Here is a 12,588-nt window from a genome sequence, read left to right as displayed (position 1 = left end):
TGTCCCGGCGCGCGCGGCCCCGCTCCTTAGGGCGCGCGCGCGCCGGGTCTTTGCGATTTAAAGGGCCACTGCGCCGCTGATTGGCGCAGTGGTTCCAATTAGTCTGATCACCTGTGCACTTCCCTATATCACCTCACTTCCCCTGCACTTCCTTGCCGGATCTTGTTGCCATCGTGCCAGTGAAAGCGTTTCCTTGTGTGTTCCTAGCCTGTGTTCCAGACCTCCTGCCGTTGCCCCTGACTACGATCCTTGCTGCCTGCCCCGACCTTCTGCTACGTCCGACCTTGCTTCTGTCTACTCCCTTGTACCGCGCCTATCTTCAGCAGCCAGAGAGGTGAGCCGTTGCTAGTGGATACGACCTGGTCACTACCGCCGCAGCAAGACCATCCCGCTTTGCGGCGGGCTCTGGTGAAAACCAGTAGTGACTTAGAACCGGTCCACTAGCACGGTCCTCGCCATCCCTCTCTGGCACAGAGGATCCACCTCCTGCCAGCCGGCATCGTGACAGTAGATCCGGCCATGGATCCCGCTGAAGTTCCTCTGCCAGTTGTCGCTGACCTCACCACGGTGGTCGCCCAGCAGTCACAACAGATAGCGCAACAAGGCCAACAGCTGTCTCAACTGACCGTTATGCTACAGCAGTTACTACCACAGCTTCAGCAATCATCTCCTCCGCCAGCTCCTGCACCTCCTCCGCAGCGAGTGGCCGCTTCTGGTTTACGCCTATCCTTGCCGGATAAATTTGATGGGGACTCTAAGTTTTGCCGTGGCTTTCTTTCCCAATGCTCCCTGCACTTGGAGATGATGTCGGACCAGTTTCCCACTGAAAGGTCTAAGGTGGCTTTCGTAGTCAGCCTTCTGTCTGGAAAAGCCCTGTCTTGGCCCACACCGCTCTGGGACCGCAATGACCCCGTCACTGCCTCTGTACACTCCTTCTTCTCGGAAATCCGAAGTGTCTTTGAGGAACCTGCCCGAGCCTCTTCTGCTGAGACTGCCCTGTTGAACCTGGTCCAGGGTAATTCTTCCGTTGGCGAGTATGCCGTACAATTCCGTACTCTTGCTTCAGAATTATCCTGGAATAATGAGGCCCTCTGCGCGACCTTTAAAAAAGGCCTATCCAGCAACATTAAAGATGTTCTGGCCGCACGAGAAATCCCTGCTAATCTACATGAACTCATTCACCTAGCCACTCGCATTGACATGCGTTTTTCCGAAAGGCGTCAGGAGCTCCGCCAGGATATGGACTCTGTTCGCACGAGGCGTTTCTTCTCCTCGGCTCCTCTCTCCTCTGGTCCCCTGCAATCCGTTCCTGTGCCTCCCGCCGTGGAGGCTATGCAGGTCGACCGGTCTCGCCTGACACCTCAAGAGAGGACACGACGCCGCATGGAGAACCTCTGCCTGTACTGTGCTAGTACCGAACACTTCCTGAAGGATTGTCCTATCCGTCCTCCCCGCCTGGAAAGACGTACGCTGACTCCGCACAAAGGTGAGACAGTCCTTGATGTCTACTCTGCTTCTCCACGTCTTACTGTGCCTGTGCGGATGTCTGCCTCTGCCTTCTCCTTCTCTACTATGGCCTTCTTGGACTCCGGATCTGCAGGAAATTTTATTTTGGCCTCTCTCGTCAACAGGTTCAACATCCCAGTGACCAGTCTCGCCAGACCCCTCTACATCAATTGTGTAAACAATGAAAGATTGGACTGTACCATACGTTTCCGCACGGAGCCCCTTCTAATGTGCATCGGATCTCACCACGAGAGGATTGAACTTTTGGTCCTCCCCAATTGCACTTCTGAAATTCTCCTTGGACTTCCCTGGCTTCAACTTCATTCCCCAACCCTGGATTGGTCCACTGGGGAGATCAAGAGTTGGGGGCCCTCTTGTTCCAAGGACTGCCTAAAACCGGTTCCCAGTAACCCTTGCCGTGACTCTGTGGTTCCTCCTGTGACCGGTCTCCCTAAGGCCTATATGGACTTTGCGGATGTTTTTTGCAAAAAACAAGCTGAGACTCTACCTCCTCACAGGCCTTATGATTGTCCTATCGACCTCCTCCCGGGCACTACTCCACCCCGGGGCAGAATTTATCCTCTTTCCGCCCCAGAGACTCTTGCCATGTCTGAATACGTCCAGGAAAATTTAAAAAAGGGCTTTATCCGTAAATCCTCCTCTCCTGCCGGAGCCGGATTTTTCTTTGTGTCCAAAAAAGATGGCTCCCTACGTCCTTGCATTGACTACCGCGGTCTTAATAAAATCACGGTTAAGAACCGCTACCCCCTACCCCTCATCTCTGAACTCTTTGATCGCCTCCAAGGTGCCCACATCTTTACCAAACTGGACTTAAGAGGTGCTTATAATCTCATCCGCATCAGAGAGGGGGATGAGTGGAAAACGGCATTTAACACCAGAGATGGACACTTTGAGTATCTGGTCATGCCCTTTGGCCTGTGCAACGCCCCTGCCGTCTTCCAAGACTTTGTTAATGAAATTTTTCGTGATCTTTTATACTCCTGTGTTGTTGTATGTCTGGACGATATCCTGATTTTTTCTGCCAATCTAGAAGAACACCGCCAGCATGTCCGTATGGTTCTTCAGAGACTTCGTGACAATCAACTCTATGCCAAAATAGAGAAATGTCTGTTTGAATGCCAATCTCTTCCTTTCCTAGGATACTTGGTCTCTGGCCAGGGACTACAAATGGATCCAGACAAACTCTCTGCCGTCTTAGATTGGCCACGCCCCTCCGGACTCCGTGCTATTCAACGCTTTTTGGGGTTCGCCAATTATTACAGGCAATTTATTCCACATTTTTCTACCGTTGTGGCTTCTATCGTGGCTTTAACCAAAAAAAATGCCGATCCCAAGTCTTGGCCTCCTCAAGCGGAAGACGCCTTTAAACGGCTCAAGTCTGCCTTTTCTTCGGCTCCCGTGCTCTCCAGACCTGACCCTTCCAAACCCTTCCTATTGGAGGTTGATGCCTCCTCAGTGGGAGCTGGAGCTGTCCTTCTACAAAAAAATTCTTCCGGGCATGCTGTTACTTGTGGTTTTTTTTCTAGGACCTTCTCTCCGGCGGAGAGGAACTACTCCATCGGGGATCGAGAGCTTCTAGCCATTAAATTAGCACTTGAGGAATGGAGGCATCTGCTGGAGGGATCAAGATTTCCAGTTATTATTTACACCGATCACAAGAACCTCTCCTACCTCCAGTCTGCCCAATGGCTGAATCCTCGCCAGGCCAGGTGGTCTCTGTTCTTTGCCCGATTTAATTTTGAAATTCACTTTCGGCCTGCCGATAAGAACATTAGGGCCGATGCTCTCTCTCGTTCCTCGGATGCTTCTGAAGTTGAACTCTCTCCGCAACACATCATTCCTCCTGACTGCCTGATTTCCACTTCTCCAGCCTCCATCAGGCAAACTCCTCCAGGAAAGACCTTTGTTTCTCCACGCCAACGCCTCGGAATCCTCAAATGGGGTCACTCCTCCCATCTCGCAGGTCATGCGGGCATCAAGAAATCTGTGCAACTCATCTCTCGCTTCTATTGGTGGCCGACTCTGGAGACGGATGTTGTGGACTTTGTGCGAGCCTGCACTATCTGTGCCCGGGATAAGACTCCTCGCCAGAAGCCCGCTGGTTTTCTTCATCCTCTGCCTGTCCCCGAACAGCCTTGGTCTCTGATTGGTATGGATTTTATTACTGATTTACCCCCTTCCCGTGGCAACACTGTTATTTGGGTGGTCGTTGATCGATTCTCCAAAATGGCACATTTCATCCCTCTTCCTGGTCTTCCTTCAGCGCCTCAGTTGGCTAAACAATTTTTTGTACACATTTTTCGTCTTCACGGGTTGCCTACGCAGATCGTCTCGGATAGAGGCGTCCAATTCGTGTCTAAATTCTGGAGGGCTCTCTGTAAACAACTCAAGATTAAATTAAATTTTTCTTCTGCATATCATCCTCAATCCAATGGACAAGTAGAAAGAGTTAACCAGGTCTTGGGTGATTATTTACGACATTTTGTTTCCTCCCGCCAGGATGACTGGGCAGATCTCCTTCCATGGGCCGAATTCTCGTATAACTTCAGAGTCTCTGAATCTTCCTCCAAATCCCCATTTTTCGTGGTGTACGGCCGTCACCCTCTTCCCCCCCTCCCTACCCCGTTGCCCTCTGGTCTGCCCGCTGTGGATGAAATTTCTCGTGACCTTTCCATCATATGGAGAGAGACCCAAAATTCTCTCTTACAGGCTTCATCACGCATGAAGAAGTTCGCGGATAAGAAAAGAAGAGCTCCTCCCATTTTTTCCCCTGGAGACAAGGTATGGCTCTCCGCTAAATATGTCCGCTTCCGTGTCCCTAGCTACAAGTTGGGACCACGCTATCTTGGTCCTTTCAAAATTTTGTGCCAGATTAATCCTGTCTCTTACAAACTTCTTCTTCCTCCTTCTCTTCGTATTCCTAATGCCTTTCACGTTTCTCTTCTTAAACCACTTATCATCAACCGTTTCTCTCCCAAATCTGTTCCTCCCACTCCTGTTTCCGGCTCCTCGGACATCTTCTCCGTCAAAGAAATTCTGGCATCCAAAAAGGTCAGAGGGAAAACCTTTTTTTTAGTGGATTGGGAGGGTTGTGGTCCAGAAGAGAGATCCTGGGAACCTGAGGACAATATCCTAGACAAAAGTCTGCTCCTCAGGTTCTCAGGCTCTAAGAAGAGGGGGAGACCCAAGGGGGGGGGTACTGTTACGCCGAGCGCTCCGGGTCCCCGCTCCTCCCCGGAGCGCTCGCTACACTCTCCTCACTGCAGCGCTCCGGTCAGATCCACTGACCCGGGGCGCTGCGATACCGCCTCCAGCCGGGATGCGATTCGCGATGCGGGTAGCGCCCGCTCGCGATGCGCACCCCGGCTCCCGTACCTGACTCGCTCCCCGTCGGTCCTGTCCCGGCGCGCGCGGCCCCGCTCCTTAGGGCGCGCGCGCGCCGGGTCTTTGCGATTTAAAGGGCCACTGCGCCGCTGATTGGCGCAGTGGTTCCAATTAGTCTGATCACCTGTGCACTTCCCTATATCACCTCACTTCCCCTGCACTTCCTTGCCGGATCTTGTTGCCATCGTGCCAGTGAAAGCGTTTCCTTGTGTGTTCCTAGCCTGTGTTCCAGACCTCCTGCCGTTGCCCCTGACTACGATCCTTGCTGCCTGCCCCGACCTTCTGCTACGTCCGACCTTGCTTCTGTCTACTCCCTTGTACCGCGCCTATCTTCAGCAGCCAGAGAGGTGAGCCGTTGCTAGTGGATACGACCTGGTCACTACCGCCGCAGCAAGACCATCCCGCTTTGCGGCGGGCTCTGGTGAAAACCAGTAGTGACTTAGAACCGGTCCACTAGCACGGTCCTCGCCATCCCTCTCTGGCACAGAGGATCCACCTCCTGCCAGCCGGCATCGTGACAAAAGGTAAGAGAGAACATGTGTAAATGGAATATTGAATTGACTCATATAGTCTATTGCTTCAGAAACTTTCCATTGCCTAGTTGCTGGTTAAATTAATATACATTTGATGTGATGATGAGTGTTCCATGTTTCTCTAGAAAGGAAGGAGTTAAATAAAACATTCTACAAAAGGTCACCGAGCCTGACAACAGATCTAGGTGTCTAGAGGGTATGGAATCTTTAACTCTAACATTTCTAGGGCATATAGCTTAGAGCAGTGGTCCCTTAACTGGGGTCCTCTAGATGTTGCATAACTACAACACCAAGTACGGTGTTGGATGTTGTTGTTTTGAAACATCTAATAGTCATGCTTTGTGTATCAAACACTTACAGATGTGAAAATGAAGTGACTTTGGCTAGCATACAATGGGATACAGTAAGTTCAAGTGTACTTAACAACATATTCTCATGTAACATATAAAAAAAAAGCATACTACACAGTAAAAAAAAAAAAAATCAGTGGGAGTCAGTGGCAGACAAATCAAATGTTTCCACTGAAGATGATGCCAGAACATAGAGTGAACCGAGCTTACAAAGTTGCTATATATGAGGCTTTCCCCTACCTCTTATATTGTGATAGAGGTAATTATTAGCCTAATATACTATTATCTTTCTTTAACAAAAAGGCTTATTTCACCACATAGGGACCCAGGGCATACAGGTACGCCTTTGGTCCTTGGTACTTAAAGACCCCGGACGTACCTTCACGCCCGTGGGAATTTCGGTCCCCGCAGCGCATCGGGCGGGGACTGGACCGGGGTGACTGCTGATATTGATCAACAGCCACCCCGCGCAACTTCCCAGGGGGGTCATCAGACCCCCCCATGTCGGCGATCGCCGCAAATCGCAGGTGAATTAACACTTGCGATTTGCGTCAATCCCAGGTCATACGGGTCTATGATGACCCGGTGACCCGGAATATAAGGGGGATCGCGGTAATCCATGACACTCACGATCCCCCTAAAGAAATAGGAGTGAGGTGGCAGGGGTGCCACCCCTGCTATCCCTGCTATTGGTCATCTAGAGGCGACAAACAATAGTAGATCGGGGGCGGGGGTTTAACTTTCAGCTTCCCTGTACTGCCCACCCACAATAGGCAGGGCAGAATGGGGAAACCGACAGAGGACCAGGCCGAAGTCCACTCACCCATCTGCGGAGGCTGCGGGCTGCGATCGGGACCGGGATCGGTGGAAGAAGAGGATGGCGATGTGACTCCCTGGATCCTACGGAAGCCGGTGAGTTACATTGCAACATCTGGAGGGCTACAGTCTTAGACCACTATACAGTGGTCTCTAAACTGTAGCCCTTCAGATGTTGCAAAACTACAACTCCCAGCATGCCCAAACAGCTGTTTGCTGTGTGAGCATGCTGGGATTTGTAGTTTTGCAACATCTGGAGGGCCACAGTTTAGAGATCACTGTGCAGCTATATTGGCATGCTGGGCGTTGTAGTTGCGTAGCTCCAGCTGTTGCATAACTTGAAACAGCTGGAGGCATGCTGGTTGGAAAATACTGAGTTAGGTAACTGAAGGATTTCCAACCAGTGTGCCTCCAGCTGTTGCAAAAGTACAACTCCCAGCATGGACGGCCTGTCAGTACATGCTGAGAGATGTAGTTTTGAAACAGCTGGAGGTTTGCCTCCCCATGTGAATGTACAGGGTACATTCACACGGGCGAGTTTACAGTGAGTTTTCTGCTACAAGTTTGGCCTGCAGCAAATTTTTTGCCGCAGCACAAACTCCTAGAGGGAAAATCACCGTAAAAGCCCGCCAGTGTGAATGTATCCTAAAAACACTACACTAGACTAACACAAAATAAAGGGTAAAACACTACATTTACACCCCCTTACACTGTCCACACCCCCCCCCCAATAAAAATGAAAAACGTATCGAACCGCAGTGTTTCCAAAAGGGAGCCTCCAGCTGTTGCAAAACAACAACTCCCAGCATTTCCGGACAGCCACTGACTGTCCAGGCATGCTGGGAGTTTAGCAACAGCTGGAGACATCCTGTTTGGGAATCACTGGCATAGAATACCCCTATGTCCACCCCTATGCAATCCCTATGTAGTCCTCAAATGTGCATGGCACTCTCTCACTTCAGAGCCCTGTCGTATTTCAAGAAAACAGTATAGGGCCACATATGGGGTATTTCCGTACTCGGGAGAAATTGCACTACACATTTTACTCCTTTTACCCCTTATGAAAAGGACATTTTGGGGGCTAAACCAGCCTGTTAGTGTAAAAAAAATAAAATTTTTTACACTAACATTCTGGTGTTGCCCCATACTTTTTGTTTTCACAAGCGGTAAAAGCTAAAAAAAAAAAGACCTCCAAAATTTGTACCACAATTTCTCCTGAGTACGGAAATACCCCATATATGGGCGTAAAATGTTCTTCGGACGGACAAGGCTCAGCAGTGAGAGCGCACTATGTACATTTGAGGCCTAAATTGGTGATTTGCACAGGTCTGGCTGATTTTACAGTGGTACTGACATAAACGCAAAAAAATAAATACCTACATGTGATCCCATTTTGGAAACTGCACCCCTCACGGAACGTAACAAGGGATATAGTAAGCCTTAACACCCTACAGGTGTTTGACAAATTTTCATTAAAGTTGGATGGGGAAATGAAAAAAAAAATGTTTTCACTAAAATGCTGGTGTTACCCTAAAGTTTTCATTTTCACAAGGGAAAACAGGAAAACTGCCCCTCAAAATTTGTAACCCCATTTCTTCTGAGTAAAAAAATACCCCATATGTGGACATAAAATGCTCTGTGGGCGCACTACAATGCTCAGAAGAGAAGGAGCGCCATTGGGATTTTGAAGAGAAAATTTGTCCGGAATTGAAGGCCACGTGTGTTTACAAAGCCCCCATAGTGCCAGAACAATGGACCCCCCCACATGTGACTCAATTTTGGAAACTACACCCCTCACGTAATGTAATAAGGGGTGCAGTGAGCATTTACGCCCCAAAGGTGTCTAACAGATTTTTGGAACAGTGATCCGTGAAAATGAAAAATGTAATTTTTCATTTGCACAGCCCACTGTTCCAAAGATCTGTCAAACGCCAGTGGGTGTAAATACTCAATGCACCCCTTATTAAATTCTGTGAGGGGTGTAGTTTCCAAAATGGGGTCACATGTGGGGAGTCCACTGTTCTGGCACCACGGGGGGCTTTGTAAACGCACATGGCCCCCGACTTCCATTCCAAAAATTTTTATTTCAAAAAGCTCAATGGCGCTCCTACTATTTTGAGTATTGTAGTGCGCCAGCAGAGCACTTGACTTCACACATGGGGTATTTCCATACTCAAAAGAAATGGGTTAAAAATTTGGGGGCTCATTTTCTCCTATTACCCTTTGTAAAAATGTAAAATTTGGGGGGGGGGGGGGGAATGCATTTTAGTGAAAAACATTTTTTTTTTCATTTACACATCCAACTTTAACAAAAAGTCGTCAAACACCTGTGGGGTGCTAAGGCTCACTGTACCCCTTGTTACGTTCCTTGAGGGGTGTAGTTTCCAAAAATAGTATGCCATGTGCTTTTTTTTTTGCTGTTCTGGAACCATAGGGGCTTCCTAAATGCGATATGCCCTCCCAAAAACCATTTCAGCTAAATTTGCTCTCCAAAAGCCAAATGTGACTCCTTCTCTTCTGAGCATTGTAGTTCGCCCGTAGAGCATTTTATGTCCTAACATGTGGTATTAATATACTCAGAAGAGTTGGGATTACAAATTTTGGGTGGCATTTTCTCCCATTACCCTCTGTAAAAATTGTAAATTTGGATAAAAAACTGAACTTTAGTGAATTTTTTTTTTCATTTATACATCTGACTTTAACTAAAAGTTGTCAAACACATGTAGGGTGTTAAGGCTCACTGGACCCCTTGTTATGAGCTTTGAGGGGTGTGGTTTCCAAAATGTTATGCCATGTGGGGGTTTTCTGCTGTTCTGGCACCATAGGGGCTTCCTAAATTTCCCAAAAAACCATTTCAGCAAAATTCACTCTCCAAAATCCCATTGTCGATCCTTCCCTTCTGAGCCCTCTACTGCGCCCGCCGAACACTTGACACGCACACATATTAGGTATTTCTTTACTCAAGAGAAATCGGGTTACACATTTTGGGGGGCTTTTTCTCCTGTTACCCCTTGTAAAAATAAAAAAAAAACTGGGTCTACAAAAACATGCGAGTGTAAAAAAATGAAAATTTAGAATTTTCTCCTTCACTTTGCTGCTATTTCAGTGAAACACCTAAAGGGATAACAGACTTTCTGAATGTCGTTTTAAATACTTTAAGGGGTGCAGTTTTTATAATAGGGTCATTTATGGGGTATTTTTTTTTTATAAGAAAGCCCTTCAAATCCACTTCAAAACTGAACTGGTCCCTGAAAAATTAAGATTTTGAAAATGTTGTGAAAAATTGGAAAATTGCTGCTGAAGCCCTCTGATGTTGTCCAAAAGTAAAAACATGTCAACTTTATGATGAAAATATAAAGAAGACATATTGTATATGTGAATTAAAATATAATTTATTTGGAATGTCAGTTTTCCTTACAAGCAGAGAGCTTCAAAGTTAGAAAAATTCAAAATTTTCTATTTTTTCATCAAATTTTGGAATTTTTCACCAAGAAATGATTCAAGTATTGGCAAAAATTTACCACTAACATAAAGTAGAATATATCAGAATCATAATGAAAAGTAAAAGCATCCCAGAGTTATTAATGCTTAAAATGACAGTGGTCAGATGTGCAAAAAAATGGCTGGGTCCTTAAGGTGAAAAGGGGCTGGGTCCTGTTTAAGTCGCCCCAACATGTTTTAAATATTCATAATTTAGTTGTACATTAATTTAATGTACAGTTGAAATGGTAAGAATAAAAACTACATGAAACTTTGTATCAATGTAGGCAATGGAAAAAATTAAGTACAGGAAAAGATGCAAATCATATCGATCAACAATAACAGGCAAATGCATCAACATAAATAGTCGTTGCAAGTTATATTGTTTTGTTCTTTTTTATTTTTCTATATATGTGTTACATATGTTCTTTCAGTCACTCTCTCTAACAATTAACTTGCATTACTTGTTGTAGTTTACATTTCTCCCTCAAGCCATGTTCTAGGATTGTATTTACAGAGCCTTAAATATTACTGTGAGATGGTCTATATATACTTGTTCAATAGTGGATTATCAGCTGGAGAATAATAGCAGGCAGTGTACTGAGGAGCTGAAAGAACACCTGTTCAGGCATACTCCTCTGTTTTCATAAGCTACCAAAATAAATATGGTTTTACATATGCATGGTATCCCCCCCCCAAAAAAAAAAAAAAGATCCTTAAATGATATAAGTAATGCTCTAAATATACTGCTTATACCATAAAAGCTAGTCTGATGTCCATATACATTGATAGCTTACCTGCTTGGTTTACGTTGTCAAAAGTGAGGTTAAATGTGGAATCGAATTAAATAAGATAACCACATTAAAGCAATCATAAAACTATTTAAAAAAAAGTTATACATAAAGCAAACATTAAGTCCCAACTTAAAAAAATGATGTATGCTTCATCAATGTAAAATAGATAAATGGTTTTCATTACCTTTCAACCAGATGTACTCCATTGCAATAAAGAGTGAATCCAGTGTTACTCGTGATGTGGATATGTTTACAGAGCTCGAGCAAATAACCATCAGCTAGGATTTCAGCACTACTCTTACAGAACAGCTCCAGCCCACAGGACCTTGAGCTATTTGCTTGTCATTACTAGTTTATCATGGATGTCTAGTATTCCAATTTTAAACAGATAGGGAGGATTTGTGTTTAGATAGGTTTTTACATTACTACTGACAGACAGATGAGCGAGAAGTATTGAATGCATCTTAATGTGTTAGATCTAAAATACTAACATTTAAATGTGCTTATAAATAACCTTCCTGATCTTGTGATAAAAATTGAGAAAACTATATTAGCATATTAGTACCCATGAAATGATTATAATGAGTGCTCTAAAGGATCATTTATTTACTAATAAAAAACTAAAAAAAAACTAACTAGAAGACTGACCTAACATAGTATTATTATTATTATTATTGCTATTATTTTCTTTTATAAACTCAATCATATAGAAATACAGCAGAAGATGTATTAATTCAGAAAGCAGGTGTCCAATAAAGTAGGTAAGAAAATAAGAAAAGGCAAGACTACAACTAACACTTCATCTAAGCCCTGCCCTTCAAAAGGGGAAGAAATAAAACAATATTATCATGAGGTCAATGAGTCACAGATAACTACGGAGGGGTCCACCTTTATTTTTACGTTATTTTAGTTAGGAATTGCAATTTCTGATGCTACAAATTCAATAGAATAAAATGATATGAGAGCAAGACTGTCAATGGCCTACAACACCCATCACAATTACCAGGTGACCACACAAAGATACATACAGAATATAACTCTCCTGACAGAGTAAAACAAAATCATGTTTTTTTGACACACAGATAGGGTAATATTAAGTAATGAGGAGAGGTAAGAAAGGACACATCTTTTTATCTAGCTATTTGGAGTTCTGCACAGCTTAAATGGAATCTGTGTATTTCATATGAATTGATATAATACAATATTTCTCACACAATAATACAAATATAATTCTTTATCAGTATGTTTAGCATAGTATTCTTATGATTCTGGGGTTCTGAGTGCAAATATGACAAGGACTGCATGAAGTTTATCCTTCCTATTTTTTGTGGGTTCTCCTCTGAGTACTCCAGTTTCCCCACAAGTCATTTTGAATTATATTGTAAAAACCATAGGAGACAAGGACTAACTTAAGATCTGTATAGTAAAGGTAACATTCCACTTTTTAGCTACCAATTCCCCTACTTGCAGTAAGGATGTGGTAAAACAGTCAACTGGAAACACAGGTCACCGATTCACAACAGTGACAATGGAATAGGATGAGGGTTCTTCTACACAGGCTCACAAAACCGGATGTGATTATAACTGGTTCACCAAAACTGGGAAGAGCTGGCCAGATTGCTGTACAGAATATGGCAATAAATATATCACTGGAGTCTGTCACACCCCCTCCCTTAGACTTGAGGGAGCAGGGCCGTGATGTCA

General features: G+C 45.1%; 1 protein-coding gene across 1 annotated transcript in view; it reads right to left on the bottom strand.

Annotated features, from left to right (window-relative positions):
* GFRAL (GDNF family receptor alpha like) overlaps positions 1–11,184 on the bottom strand; it is a 133,452-nt gene extending 122,268 nt beyond the window's left edge. The window contains exon 1 of the mRNA XM_056565748.1: positions 11,069–11,184. Within this exon, the coding sequence (XP_056421723.1) occupies positions 11,069–11,159 (91 nt within the window). The 5' untranslated portion in view covers positions 11,160–11,184. The remainder of the gene's footprint in view (positions 1–11,068) is intronic.
* Positions 11,185–12,588: the final 1,404 nt, after the last annotated feature.

The sequence above is a fragment of the Hyla sarda genome, chromosome 3 (genome assembly GCF_029499605.1).
Source record: "Hyla sarda isolate aHylSar1 chromosome 3, aHylSar1.hap1, whole genome shotgun sequence".
In the NCBI taxonomy this organism is placed as follows: Eukaryota; Metazoa; Chordata; class Amphibia; order Anura; family Hylidae; genus Hyla; species Hyla sarda.
The sequence above is the reverse complement of the archived record's forward strand: the minus strand, read 5'-3'. Positions and strand labels throughout refer to the sequence as shown.